Here is a 15,988-nt window from a genome sequence, read left to right as displayed (position 1 = left end):
TAAAAGGAAAATGACAGCACTTAAAGGATGCCATTTAAAGGATTCTGAGAACATGACAAAAAAGATTATCGAGTCTCATGAGAAAAATGCAACTCTTTGAGCAGAAATCCAAGCACTAGGCACTGCTCATCATCTGGCTAATACCATCCCTATAGTGAAGCATGGTGGTGGCAGCATCATGCTATGGGGGTGCTTCTCAGTGGCAGGACAGAATTGAGGGAAGGATGAATGCAACTGCGACCACAGACTCGGGCCACGGTTCACCTTTCAGCAGGACAATGACCCAAAGCACACAGCCAAACGCAGCTGGAGTGGCCTTGAATGGACCAGCCAAAGCCCAAAGCGAACAACTGTGGAGAGACCAGAAGATGGCAGTTCACAGATACTTCCCATCCAATCTGATGGAGGCAAAGGGGCTTCTACAATGTACTGAATTAAGGATCTGAATACTTCTTTAAATAAGAGATTTCAGCGTTTGCAAACATTTCTAAAAACATGTTTTCACTTTGCCATTATGGGCTATTGAGTGTAGTTTGATGGGCAAAAATGGCGATATTTTCGCTGTATATAGAACTTTTAACGCCATCCTGGGGTTCTCTTCATTTATCTTGTATTGCTTTTCCAAAGCTCCCAGTGATTTGCTTGCCTTGCTACTAAACTTTGAAACCATGACATCTGTATCTATTAACGAGGAACTTGAGCTCAGGGAAAAAAACAATTCAAGTTGGCTCACACCTCTGTGTATACTGTTTGCATCACATGTGAGTTCTCTTGAAATATACCACCCACCACAGAGCAAGTGTCTAGTTGTAGGCAAGTAAGGAACCTGCAAGGGCACAAGGATTATAAGCGAGATATTATTAACAGTGGAGGTTGCCTTCACCTCAGCAGCACGATCACGGAGGTAGGAATCCTTTGTATATTTACTTACATTTTTTATCGTAAAGATTACTTCCATTTATGATTGTTTACTTGAACGGTGTTTTTGATCATGTTTTGCAATGCTACAAAACATTGAAAAAGCAGTGAAGGTGGTTAATTTGTACGCTTTAGGACACTTCTGTCTGTGTGAGAGAATTATTATTTCATTAAAATGTCGATTTCTTAGATTTTCAAAAAAGACGCCAGCATTTCTGTGATGTATTCAAGCTTTTGTATTTAAAAAAAAAAATCCTCTGTCTGGGACAAATGAAAAACAAGATAAATACTTTTTATTTTGGTTGGTGCTATGGATAAATAGATGCTTGCTTTGTGGATTTAGAAGGCATCAGTTCAGATGAATCTGACTGTGATAAAAATATGTATATTATACAGTAGATGTTTTTCTGCTTCTCAGTTTCTCCCTGAGCTATCAAAATGTCTCAAAGTGTCTAAAGCAACTCCCCAATAAGTGCATATTGGCCATTAGGGTAAGCTGTCAGTCCACCAGCATTTTGCAAATCTCCACCACAGCAACTGAGTGGTGACAGGTCCCCATCTCAGCAGCTACATCTCTGTCCACTCATGGACAGCTGAGATGAGGTTAGATGACTGCTGTACTGCTGCGCTGCCATTTGTCAACTCATTAAATTAACATAAAGATTTTAGATTGAGAGCCTAAAAATGTAGATGTAAGTAATTCAAGTTAGACTTTTAGGTTTATCCGCTGAAACATGTTTTGCTGGAGTAGAGGTCATAATGGGTCTGTAAAATGTATTCCAAATGAATTGTGCTATATAAATAACTATTGCTTTTTAAACTGTTGTATATACATTACTTTCCACATTTGTTTGATTACTCCAATCCATGTCCCACAGAAAATACATTTATTGGATTCAATATCAAAGTTGATATTGCATCATAGTTGCTGCTGAATTGTAACTTTGGCGACAGCAAATAGGCTTGCGTGCAATTCAATCCCTGTAACACCTGTTATATTGTCCTCCACTTGGCCTCTAACAGCAAAGGGATCATGGAGGACTCCACTGCTGGACATTTGCCAGGTTATTTGCCCTCAGGTATTGAGTGTAGATACCCTCCAAAGAGAGAGAAAACAATAACATCTTGAAATCAGCTAATGTCCTCTCATTGGTCAGTTGGCAAACATCTGTAATCTGGTTTAAACCAGATTATTTTTGCTCATTTCTGCAGGCCAGTCTCTGCCCACAGTGTTATAATGTGTCATTCTCAAAGTGTTTTTTCAATATTTGATCAGGAACAAATTTAGTAGTTTTAAATTAATTAATTGGTAATTATACAGATAAGGGTATCTTCACTCAGGGAAATACTGAGCTTTAGATAGATCCGTTAAGCAAGTGTCAATTGTGATAACAACCACCTATTTATTGATCCAAAGGAAGAAGAAATATATTAAGAAGCCACTATCGTCTCTACATTGAAGACAAAATGGCAGCCGCCAGCTTGTCCATGCCTGGTTCGAGGAGCCCGATGCTTGGGTCGGATGACTATAGTCTTTACAGTGGCTTGTCAGAAGATGAGCTGATTGAGCTGGCTGTTGAACACAGCCTGGCCGATGCCTACACCTCAGTTACCAGAACAGTCTCCGCCAAAACATCTGCTTTTCAGAATGGGCCTGCATGGAACCCGCCTAAGTCAAACCCAACCTTCACAGGAAGCAGCCTTCCAGGTCCACATAATGCCTCTATGCCAACCACTTTTCCTGTCCTGCAACAGAACCAACATTGGTAAGTGTGAGTACAAATCCAGTCAGTACCTGCTAGACATCCCAGAACTTTTGAGTCATATTTGTTCCATGTAATTGGTATTGTGTAACTGATATTTTTTTCAGTTTCCTATGGTTGATACAATGGAAAGATAGTTTAAACATATTATAGCCTATTCGATGATAGGATGATAGGATGTTGAAAGTCTATACCATAATTGACACAGAAGGTCAATATATATTTATTTCATTTCCATAAAAGGAGTCACTGCACTAAATGTTCCACCTCAGCTCTTACTTAAAATCCGCTTGAGAGACTTGATTTGCCCTACTAACACCTTTCTGTCTTGGTTGTGTTTACTCTCTATAACTGGGTCAATTGCAGTAACTATCATTATGAGTAATGTCAGCAAATTCTCAGCTGGCCTTTCTCTCAGTCACTTGACAACTGTATGCAATTGAGCTGCAGTCCCATTGGATTCAAAATATGTTGCAATGTTTGGCAGCTGGATTTCATGCATTGCAACTTGGGCTCAACAAGTAAGATAAGCTTTTGCCCAGTGTAAAACATTGCAAAACATCTGGTCTTGCTGTTGCCCATCCGTCAGGATGTTGGACGCTCTAGCACAGTGATGCCAAACTGCCCAAATGTAATTTCCCCACTGGGCAGCAGGCCAGTGTCTAATTAGTTACATGCAGTATTTGTATTCTAAATAGCTACCTTATCTGCCTTTTTTCCTCGATATAACCATGCTAAGTATTTGCAGACATGAAAAGCCTTCAGAGGATGGTATTTGCTCACTAAAATAAATGGCACACATTTCCAAGAATTGTTATTTTTGTCAAGCTTTTCCTGCAGCAAAACACAAATGGAAAATGTATGACTTATTTCCCATTCTTTCATGAATAATCTAGGGCATAAGAGTGTGGCCAACAGCAATTAATCTACATTCCCTTTCATGTCTCTTAAAGTATCCACTGACAGTCCTCTTAACCACTGTCAGTTGATTCATTATTTTTGGCCAAATCAATGCTCCAGGAATTACAGTGTTCAGATGCTCAGAGCGCGTTATGCATTTTCATTCATGTAGCAAAGAAACGACTGTACCTGAGCAAAGTGCGCTATCGGATGATGCCACCTGGAGCCATTCCTACATCACAGACAATGGCCAACGATGTGTAGCATGGAGAAGATACAACGGCTCTATGTATATCACACCATCTGAGTGAGTGCTCTCTTTTATGCTGATACGCTCACTCATCTAACATAACTTCTGGAAACTTCAGCTAATGAAATTTTCTCATTCTTCATAAAATGAGATTAGATTTTAAAGCACTAAACACAGATAAGTCAAAAATGAAAGTTTTAGCTAAGTCATACATTTTTAAAGGTAAGATTGTATTGTAATTAGAGAGTAGTTAATGATCAGAGAATGTTAAAATAGCAAGGACTGGGGTGATTTATTTGAAACAAAGTTATACAAATAGCCATACAAATTAAAAAAATTAAACCATCACCTGTTTTTTGTAGGCTTTTGGACCCTGTTGTCGAAGCAATCAAGCAGGGTGCAGCAGAGACTCTGATTCAAATGTCATGGAAGGGGAAAAGTCTAGCAAAACCAGACAAGCAGGGGTGGACCCCCCTTCATGAAGCTGCCTATTATGGCCAAGAGAAATGTCTCAAGGTCATATTGAAGGGTGAGCACAGGTCACGCATCACACCCATTCCTTAGGACATTAACTAATGCCCTCTTACAAAAGAAATCATTTGTTTTATAAATTACTTTGACTTTTTGAGGGTTCACCACAAGATTAAAACCCCTGGCAAGCCTCAAGAATAGAATGGCTAGGTTAAAGTTTACAAAAACGTACATAAAAAAACCTGTAGGATTCTGGAATAAGGTGATATGGACAGAATGAAGATCAAGTGGTACTAGGGTAATGGAAAGGTGTGGAGAAAATCGAACAGCTCATGACCCAAAGCATACCACCTTATCTGTCAAACATGGCGGAGGTAGTTTTATGGCATGGCCATGTATGGCTGCCATTGGAACTGGCTTACTTGTGTTCCTTGATGGTGTCACTGCAATCCAGAAATGTCTTGTCTGCTCAGATCCAAGCAAATGCATAAAAACTGATTGGACAATGCTTCATCATGCAACAGGACAATAATCCAAAAAATACTGACATACAAACATAAAGTGGAATGGACTTGGCAGGCCAAGTCAATCACTCAAGTTGAGCATGCTGGAGACCAGACCGAAGTCAAATAGTCCCCAAAACAAATAGGAACTGCAGAGGGAAGCAGTCTAGGCCTGGCAGAGCATCACCCAGATACCCAGCATCTGGTGATGTCTATGAGTCATAGATTTCAGGCAGTCATTGATCGCAAAGAATCTGCAACAAAATATTGTATATGATTACTTTATTTTAGTTTGATTTCATTTGGCTACTTATGGTCCCCTAAAATTGGGGGAGACTATGTATAAAAAAGGCTGTAATTCATGCACGGTTCACCCAATATGGATGTAATAACCCTCAAATTGTAACCTGTGTAACAAATTGCAACCTGTAAGACTGCCCTTTAATTGTTTGATTGATTTTTTGATTGTTTCATTCCAACTTTGTGTTTGCGGGAATACATAGCAAAAACAACAAAAATTTGTCACTGTCCAAAAACTTACGGACTGCACTGTACATCATTTCTATCTCAAACCAAATTCTTCGACTTTTTATATACAACCACAGCACAGGGTCTGCTTAGCAAAGATCATTGCTCCGTTCGTGCCTAGTTTCCTCCGGGTGTGGTAGATTAATGTGTAGGTCTCCACTGCAGCCCACCCTGAGCTGATCGACAGCCGCACCCTTCGACAGCAGACCCCTTTGCTCCTGGCTGCAGCAGCAGATCAAGTGCGCTGTGCACAGAGCCTGCTGCAGAGAGGGGCAGACCCCAACATACCCAACAAGAATGGAGAGACCCCCCTTTACAAAGGTAACGCATGTGCGCTCGAAGCCCACGTTATGGGGAGGATTTCAGTTAAATTCATGAGGGTGAGGTATATTATTTTGGCCCTTCCCCTCAGCCAAGTGGGTGCAATGATAATATGAATAAACATTTTTTATAATGTAAGAAGAGGAATTTTTCTGAGGGATTTTATTTGTCATTTTGTGTCCAAATGTCACATCCATAATGCTGGAATCGCTGCCCATTTATTATATTTATATTCTCCCTTTGAGTATTTGTGCTTTCTTGTTTTTATTTTGTTGGGCTACCCAGCAGCTGCCACTGTATAGGCATCCTTGAGGGCTTTAATGAAAATGTTAATGGACTGACAATGCAGTAATGGGTGTCTGTGTCTGTGTAATGACTGCATAGCTCAGTAGGGCCTGGCCCCCTCTCAATTCACCCCCCCCCCCCCCCCCCCAGCTTGTGAGCAAGAGAATGTGGAAACTGTGGCACTGCTCCTGGACCATGGAGCCCAGGTGAACAGGACCTGTGTCCAGGGCTGGACGGCTCTCCACGAGGCTGTGTGCCGCAACAATGTGGAGATATGTAGGATGCTGGTGAATGCTGGTGCCAAGCTCAACGCCCGCAACATGTACGGCATTACCCCGCTCTTCATCGCAGCCCAGAGCGGACGCGTGGAAACCCTCCTCTTCCTCATCAAGAAGGGTGAGCTGTTAAATAAAACGTGATGTAATGATACACTAAGAACTTTGTAACTTTGTCAAAGTCAACCACCATTTGGTCATATTGATTCAGCCAGAACTGATAAGACCCGTTTCACACAGGGCAAGGGAGTATGACATATAGTTCCATGTAGGTTATTTGTATGTTCCATATTAGTTCCTTCTAGGTTCTGTGTTGAAATTAAAGTAGGTATTGTGCTGTATTTGTTCCAGGTGTGGATATAGACAACCAGGCAAATGATGGGGCTACAGCTCTGTATGAGGCCAGTAAGAATGGGCATGAAGAGATTGTGGAGCTCCTTCTGTCTCAGAATGCAGATGCTAACAGAGCATCTAAATGTGGGTTCCTGCCCCTGCACATCGCTGCCCAGCGTGGACATGAGGAGTATGCACTATTGCATTCATAACATACCACTACTATTACTACTACTACTACTAACAACAACAAAACTATTATTATTATTATTATTATTATTATTATTATTGGGTATATATATTTTTTCTAGCAGACTTTTTTAGTACTGCAAAGTTTAATGAGTGATGGTGAGAGCCAGCTGCTCCTTGTTCGGACCAATTGGGACGACGAACAGGAGGGAGGAACACGAGCTGACTATTGAGGGGCTTTAAAAGGGAAATTCAATCAAACCGCTGCAGTGGCTGGCAGATGCTACCTGTGTGAAGGGACTAACGTAGGCAGCCTGTAGCATAGTGGCTAAGGTAAATGACTGGCACACATAAAGGTTGGTGGTTCGATCCCCGGTGTAGCCACAATAAGATCCATATAGCCGTTGGACCCTTGAGCAAGTCCCTTAACCCTGCAATGCTCCAGGGGAGGATCGTCTCTTGCTTAGTCTAATCAACTGTACGTTGCTCTGGATAAGACCGTCTGCCAAATGCCAATTATGTAATGTAATGATTATTAGTGTTAATTTGTGACATTTAGTTGTATCAGAACTATTATTACAGTATGGTTTACTCATATTATTCTAAGAGTAATCTGTATTAAATTATCCATACCATTCATTTGGGCTCTCTGAGCTTCCACTGACCCTGTGGCATGTTGTTCTCATTCAGAGTTGTGTCACTGCTCATCCCAGTCACCAGCAAGTCTGATATACGGGGCAGTGGCATCAGCCCTCTCCACTTGGCAGCTGAACACAATGAGGATGATGTCTTGGAGGTCCTGATCGAGGCGGGCTACGACGTCAATTTCATGCTGTCACCTGACCGCTCCAAGATGTATGAGGACCGTCGGAGCACAGCGCTCTACTTTGCAGTCTTCAACAGTAACATCGAAGCCACCACCATGCTACTGGAAGCTGGCGCTAACCCCAACAGGGATACATTCAGCCCACTGCTAGTGGCTCTGAGACAGGGCTGCATCCAGACGGTCACCCTCCTGGTGGAACACGGTGCAAATGTGAACGCCTGTGTCCCCACCCACCCCACATCTTTCCCTGGCACTGTCATGTTCTGCATGAAGTTCCTGTCCCTGCTCAAGTACCTGATGGACAATGGCTGTGACGCCCTGTCCTGCTTTCAGTGTCCCTACGGCAGCAAGCCTCACCCTCCCATCAAGACAACCTGTGACCGGAACAGCCTGGATGACAGGACTGAAGAAGAGACTCCCAATATGCCTCTGCAGGTAGGTGATGGGGCTTGATGATGGTGAGGATTATTGAGTTTGAGTTTACTTTGGGTAATTTTCCCTTTTATTGCTTTCCTCAGTTCTGTGAGATAATTTCTGCACCAGAGATCTCTCGCTGGGCGGGACCCGTTATTGATGTACTGCTTGATTACGTGGGCAATGTACAACTCTGTGCCAGACTCACTGAACATCTGGACAGCTACGAGGACTGGGCAGGCATCAAGGAGAAATGCGGTAAACAACACACATACTCAAACAGACACACACACACACACACTCACACATGCACACATGAACAAATATACAGTATATGTAAACAAACCCTTTCCTAATATTAAAAAGAACTTCATCTATCCACATATTGTTTCATTGCAACAAGAAAGTACTTATGGAAAGAATTCAAGGGAGGGTGATAACATTTATAAGCATATGTCAACAGCTAAATTAAAATTAAGGGTCAAAGATTATCTGTATATATGGTCCAAGTTTGTTATAAACGTGAGTTGAAGATAACATTTAGAGAAGTATTTGCAGGCCTATTTAAAATGTTCCGGATTACGAGAGACAATCTTCACACAGAAATAATTGTGGCAATGATCCATTGGACAGAGGAACAGGCTGTTCTTCAGGCATTCCACTGGGAGTATGTGGGCCTTGTCCTGTGATGCCCCCTTCATTGTAGCATGGGTTTCTGCCACCCCCATGGGCAGCTTGCCACGTTTGGCCCCTGGCTTGCTGAGAATGGGCTCATATTGATTTCCAGGTCTGTCTATACTTGTCAGTCACGTGCTGACCACTGGGCAGTACCTGTTTGTGCCAGTTTGGATATTTTTGCGTTTCCTTATGGTAGTTGCCCACAATCAGTCTCATGCTGTTTGCAAACTTGGATGTTTTTCTGGGTTTTTTTTGTTGCTTTGGTGGAGGCCAAATTTGGGGGAGTTTGCCTGTGCCCCCTGCGTTCACCTGGGTCTTTTCCTGGTACTCTGGCTTCTCCCCCACTCAAAGACATGCATGTTAGGCTAGGTATGCGGCTGCCAATGTCCTTGAGCACTGCTCTAGCCTCAGAACAGTTGGTCCCCGGGCACTGCACTGTGGCTGCCCTCTGCTCCTACAGGAAGTAACTAGGATGGGTCAAAAGTAGAGGACAGTAGAGAAGTACCCCACAGGATTCAATTAAGTAGATCTTATCTTAAAAGCACTTTCTCTTATCGCAATGCCAGGTCCATGCTAGCTTAAACACAGCTCAGATTCGTAGAAGTGGGGGGCATACAGTACTGGACACATGCCACTTACTATTAAATCACTTCCTTGTGTCTCCTAGTTTATATCTGAACCGGCTGCTTGAATTCCCCCCTCATCTTAGCTGGCTTACACAGAGTTGTTCTGTCGTTGTGTTGTTACAGCAGCAGAGTAAGATTTCCTGTTTAATATGACACTTATGTATCTCTCATTTCATTGCCATAACAAGACAGAAAAGCCAGTGCTTGCATAAAATGTTTATTCACAATTTGACAATATCGTTAGCATATTTCAGAACTTGAAGAAGTAGAACAGAAGCAAGAAGTTTATTATGAGTTCTGGCTATTTTTGTATTGTGATATTACTGAATTCTAAGTTTCAGCATATAATACATTCTGCTTAAGACAAACTTGAGGACTAAGTACTTATTCTCTTTTATCAGCTCTTCCATGCTCCCTGATGCATATGTGCAGACTGATGATTCGCAAACAAGTGGGAACTGTGAGGCTCAACCAGCTGAACACCCTACCTCTCCCAGAACGTTTAATCAAGTACATATCTATGGATCGCTTCCAGGCCTGTTAGACACCAGCTGCTGTCTAGCCAAAAAATGGTGCATGTTGCAGTCCAGTTTTGTGTGGTATATCTTACATTGGACTGTCAGCCCAATTTAGACATTTACTTTGCCTCATTATATATGTGTGAAAATACTGGCTGTGAATTTTACATGCATTTGGCAGCAACATTTGGCAAAAGAATACAAACATGAAAGCATGTCCTAGTGTTTAACAACCAATCATTCAGGTGCAGACCTTTTTTGTTATTGCAAACTTTGCACAGGTTTATCTGTATTTTTATATATTCAGTTGTACAAGCCTTTATATTATGAAGGATAAGTCTTAACAGACAGTTAGGACAGCTGACCACTGGCTTTGGTGAATATTTTACTTAATCTTAGTAGCTGCGTAAAAATTGTGAACATGCTCCAAGGTTTGGTTAAAGTTAACAGAATGTTTTGAATAGCGAGAAAAGATTATTTCTAAAATTGGTTTAGAAATATGTGTTTGAGTAATGAGTGCCTCATTAATTTTCATTATTTCTTTAACCAGACATGTGAATTGTAAATTCATTCATCCAATTTAATTGTATGTAAGGGTGTTGAACAATGCATTACTGTATATTATGGAGTAACAGGTGATTTGATTATTGACAGAAGAAAAAGGGTTTTTGTCATTTTTTTAAATAACAAAAATATTACAGTTCTGCAAATCTGACAAATATGTCATACACAAGTCTTGTAACAATCTTTTGAGATAGTATTTGCAATTTATGTTATTAGTCTCCTTAGCCTAAGTGCGACTGTAAGAGAATGTGAGTTTAAATTTGTTCAAATAAAATATGTATAACTGCAAATAGATATTTTTGCCTTTAATATATAATTTAGTGATAGCATAAACAATATCGAAACCCATTATTTCAAACATGAACGGTAACTCTTAGATGAAACTTGGGAGAACATTTATGGTAAAATAATCACATTTTAACACTTTAATAAGCATCTTACACTTTAAGGGCCGGTTCCACGGACAAAGATGAATATGAGTCTACTGGGTGCACTCATACTCTGAGAAGGTGAGATCAGTGTCAATCATTATACTGTAAGATATAATCATTAGACACAGTCTCAAACCCAAATCTCAGCAACCTGCTCATATTCCGCATCCACGTGTAAGCAGAGCATTCTCAGAGTAGCTCACTGGCTTTTCCTGATGACAGACAGCTTTTTCCAGACCAGGCAGCTTGAAGGTCACATACGACCAGCACCATCCAGTGGCCAAGGCCTATTTGGCGGATGCTCTGTCTTTGCAGGCTATTGTGTTCCCTGCGTGACGGTTAAAAAAAGTCCCTACACCTGCTGCAAGGCAGAGCCAGGGGGGCATTGGGTTTCCCGGAGCAAGAGGAAGGCATCACACGCACTTAGCCACACGGGAAGCTGAAAAACATATTTTGCGTCACCCTGTACTCTTAACCGTGTGTTGATCACCCTGTTGTCCTTCTGCATGCAGCTGAGGTGCCTGCTCTGTGTGGCAGGTCTATCGGTCTGTAAAAGGTCAAGTCTACTGAGTAAACTTTTCAGACCACCAGAACTTTGTCTCGTGTCATAGTCAATACAACAAGGTTGCAGACCCTATAGTACTGCAAACAACTTTGGGACATTTTAGTTCAATAATGGTACTAAAACATGGAATACAAGCAAGACTAGGACTACAATTTAGATGGATGTAAAACTGCAAGAATGGATAAAATAAGGATTAAAAATGTGATGCTATTTTTGCATGCCTATTCTGCTACAACCCTGGTTCCCCTCATTTGGGGCGACATTGAGTAGTCGCAGTAAGAGTAGTCGTCTGGCAGTCGGAGAGTTGCCGGTTCGATCCCCCGCCTGGGCTGTGTCGAAGTGTCCCTGAGCAAGACACCTAACCCCCAAATGCTCCTGACGAGCTGGTCGGCGCCTTGCAGGGCAGCCAATCGCCGAGTGTGTGTATGAATGGGTGAATGAGAAGCATCAATTGTACTGTGCTTTGGATAAAGGCGCTATATATTACCATTTACCATTTGCCTTAAATCTAACGGTCAAGAGAGGAACAGCAGCAACAAACACCCTCAAACTACAACCCTGTTTATCCCTCCCCCTTCTCTGTAAACGTGCTGACATTGAAACGCCATTGGTTGTGGCAATTAGAACCAATTTGAATTATTATTGAATTATTGTACAGTTATACAATGTTTTGGTACCAGGCCGTCAACTATATATTTTGAAACCCAAATTTAAGGACTATAAACACAGGCAGATAGTGAGTCAACATGTCAGTGAGCCTTTTTCAGTGATAGGAAGGGAAGAGAATGGTCTTGTAACAATGTTTTAACACAAAAATCGTATCTATTGTACCTTTAAGGCTCACTGGCAAGTTTCACCAGAGCTGTACTGTGTTGGTCTGTCCAGTTCAGCTGCACATGGAGAACCAGCAATAAATCTCCACCTGTCTTTCTGTGTCAACTGAAGGACCCAGACAAGCATGTCAGTCATCTAATTAGAGACTGGGCCTCTGCCAACAAGTGAGCTTGTTTTTCAGAATCAGCTGCTGCAATGCAATGTGTGTTTTCCCAAGCCAGAACTCGGCAAATAAAAAACATGTCCACGGAGTTTCAGTTGGAGGAAAGTGAACCCAGAATCACGGCTGATTCTGTGTTGTTTACAAGAACATGAGTTTATTGCAGGGCTCTAATTTCATCGGACTTTCACGTTTCAGGAAAATTTCAAGTCAGGAGGCATCCAATTTACTGGTGTAATATGATTTATAGCCACTAGGTGGAAATGCAGCTCTACAGGAATCATGGCACATTTGCCGCAAACAGACAAGGGTGAGGGTGACCAGATCCCCTGGAGGACTATGTGCATAACCCACAGTCAGAAAACCCTTTGACTGAAATATGAAACAAGATTTTCTCAGAATAACAGGTCACGTGAAAAATGGAAATTCAGGGGTATGCCAGGAAAAAACTGAATAACTGGTCTATTTCCATTGTTATGGCTCTGCACTTTGTTGTAGGTCATAATTTCTCATTCTGAAATACAGTTCGACAGTAAGTTTCCTCCATCCTTCTTTCCATCCTATTTTCCCGCACCAAGGATAATGGCAAGACATCCACCGATGAAACCCTTCATAAGAAACGTGCAGGGTGATGTGATGCCATCTGTCATGCCATACAGAGAACAGACCTTGCTCAGGCAGCTTGAGAAGAATGGAGCTTTTTTCAAGGGCAAAATATGGGGGCTGTTATGTGATCATATTTCAGAAAGGAAGATGGCGGGGCAAATTGACATCTTAGAAGGATTGGTTGAAGGGGCAAATTGACATCTTAGAAGGATTGGTTAAATTCTAACTGAATTCTAAGTTAGGTTCTGATAATTTTTTTTAGAAAAAATGAGTTAGTGTCATGAATATATTGTTCATTGGGATACTAAATATATTTGTGAAGTTTTACACAGAAATACTATTTAAAAGTATTAACAAATGTTAATACAAATACAAATGTATCTGCTTGGACCTTCCAAGATCAAGAAATGTGACCCTTGTCATGGCACTACTGAACCAGCCATGGGGTGACTGTGTGCTATCTGTCACTGTTAGCAGTGCTGAGGAGTCCAAACAGTCCAAACTTACCTGCATTTATGCCCCTCCTTTCCATTTCTGCAGTTGGTAAAAGGCTCACTGAGAGTCTTTTTAGCCCAATATGTGGATAGTGATTGCAGCTATTTGTTTTCTTTAGGCTGGAATTAAAGTTTTCCTTGCCTCTCTGTCACTCTCACATCAGGGTACAACTGCAGTGCGGCAAGTCCTGTTCCAGCAGGGAATGGCTACTCCCTGAGGGGATGCAACTAATTTATCTCACAATTAGGACTTAACTCCCAATTTAACACTCTCTTAACTCTCTCTTCAATGCCTAATGTATGTCTCGCTCTCGTTCTCTCTCACACACACATACACACACACATGCACACACACTGGATGCGTTAAAGGATGCATGGAGGTGCTAATAAAATGACTTGTTCTGTGGGATCCTCAAGGATGTTGACAGGGAAATGTTGTGGAGCAGTTCCTGAATATCATTTATGAATTAATTGATTTGGGGTGGAATTGATGAGAGTTGTGGATGATTGGATGTGAATTGTGAATTACTGGTATTGCAGCATGATACATCTAACTTGTACTACCGTGTGTCTTACCACCCAAGTAAAGATATCTTAACATATTCCAGGGTTTGCCCATTTTTCTCTCCTATCCAAGGAATACAGATATTTGTTTTATTTCTCCTTTTTTAGCTGTGTGTGTGGGTGTGTGTCTGTGCGTGCGTGTAGGTGCTGAAGATACATCATCTTTAGACAAAGAGCTCTGGCGCCAGTCTTTCCTCCATAAATACACAGGAGACGGCCTGCTCTTTGGCCAGCCAGTAAACTACCAGTGAGTCACCAAATAAAATGGAAGCTTTCGCCCCAGAGTAAGAGGTGGGAAAGTTAATGTAGATCACTTTCATCTTTAAATGTCAGCCATGTGCATAAATAAGGTTTCAGTGACACAGTGTGCCAAAGGTCTAAAGACAATAGGTGAACAGGGAGGGATTTTCCTTTACATTGGAGTAGCTGCACCAAGCCTGAATATACAGTGCGCTCGGAATATCCAGAATTATTGGCACCCTTGATGAATATGCCGAAAAAATACTGTAAAGTAATAGTTCTGAAATGAGCTTTATTTTCCAACATGTAGTAGTGCATTTTATTAATGACTCAATGGAATCCACCAAAGTCTTACATTTTTTAAATAGAAAATGAATTTCCCCCCAAAAAAGCTTTCACAATTATGGGCACCCCTGGTTTAATACTTTGTGCAAACACCCCTGGCAGAGATGACAGCCATGGGTCACCCCTCGTTCCAGTGAACAGCCTCCTGTCGCTCCGTCAGCATCGGAACTGATGCAAGTCAACCACACCGGCTTATTTACACAAGAGAGACAAAGGAGAATTTCTGAACAGCTGTGGCAGTACTGTGCCGGACCAGGACATTTCCGCTGTGACTGTCCAGTAAAAGGAAATGCCCGTCAGTAAGTGAGGAGGTTCTGACGGGCGCCTCCTTGGATTCAACCTCCTCTACCTCCCACTCCATCCTGCATGCTGTGGTTTCCTGGAAGGGAGCCCAGCAGCAGGTATGGGTATTAACGCGGCCGCCTCTAATCCCCGCAAACTGTTTTCAACTTTCTCCTCTCTTCTGGCCCCCCCTCCCCCCCCACCCCCCTCATCACTCACACCTGATGACTTTGTCTCCTTCTTTGAAAAGAAGGTCGATGCTATTCGCAATTCCTTCTCCCAACCCTCCACCCCTGCTGACCCTCCTACCCTCCCCAACTCCCTAACCTCCTTTTCTCCCCTCTCTGACGCCGACACACTGAAACTCCTTACTTCCCACCGCCCAACCACCTGTCCTCTTGACCCCATCCCCTCTCCCCTCCTACAATCTATATCTGAGGACATTCTCCCTTTTCTCTCCTCTCTAATCAACACCTCCCTCTCTTCCGGCACTATGCCCTCTTCCCTGAAGAGGGCCAGAGTCACTCCCCTCCTCAAAAAACTTCTTCCCTTTCTCGCTAAAACCCTGGAACGGGCGGTCTGCTCCCAACTGTCCACTTATCTTCTCCACAACAATCTCCATGACCCCAACCAGTCTGGCTTCAAGAGTGGCCACTCCACTGAAACCGCCCTGCTCGCGGTCACTGAGGCACTCCACTCTGCTAAAGCAAAATCCCTCTCCTCTGTCCTCATCTTCCTCGACCTGTCAGCCGCCTTCGATACAGTCAACCATGAGATTCTGCTCTCATCGCTGTCTGGGATGGGTGTCACAGGTTCTGCACTCGCTTGGTTTTCCTCCTACCTCTCTGGTCGCTCCTACCAGGTGACTTGGAGGGGCGCAGTCTCCGACCCTCAACCCCTACGAACTGGAGTCCCGCAGGGCTCGGTTCTTGGGCCTCTCCTCTTCTCGCTATACACCATGTCTCTTGGTTCTGTTATCTCTTCCCACGGCTTTTCTTATCACTCCTACGCTGATGACACCCAACTCTTCATTTCCTTCCCCCCTGACACCCAAATCACCACACAGATCTCTGCCTGCTTGGCTGATATCTCTGCGTGGATGACT

At 42.6% G+C, this 15,988-nt stretch overlaps 1 protein-coding gene across 1 annotated transcript; it reads left to right on the top strand.

Annotated features, from left to right (window-relative positions):
• Window positions 1-812: 812 nt before the first annotated feature.
• Window positions 813-10,432, top strand: LOC133129466 (ankyrin repeat and SOCS box protein 2-like). Its single transcript, XM_061243582.1, has 10 exons — window positions 813-904; window positions 2,336-2,684; window positions 3,754-3,888; window positions 4,194-4,360; window positions 5,499-5,654; window positions 6,090-6,335; window positions 6,566-6,737; window positions 7,427-7,997; window positions 8,081-8,234; window positions 9,682-10,432. The coding sequence occupies exons 2-10, from the start codon at window positions 2,386-2,388 to the stop codon at window positions 9,822-9,824; spliced, it is 2,043 nt and encodes a 680-aa protein (XP_061099566.1). The 5' UTR covers window positions 813-904; window positions 2,336-2,385; the 3' UTR covers window positions 9,825-10,432.
• Window positions 10,433-15,988: the final 5,556 nt, after the last annotated feature.

The sequence above is a fragment of the Conger conger genome, chromosome 5, assembly GCF_963514075.1.
Source record: "Conger conger chromosome 5, fConCon1.1, whole genome shotgun sequence".
NCBI classification, from domain to species: Eukaryota; Metazoa; Chordata; class Actinopteri; order Anguilliformes; family Congridae; genus Conger; species Conger conger.
Note: the sequence above shows the minus strand (reverse complement) of the source record. Positions and strands in the feature narration are given on the sequence as shown.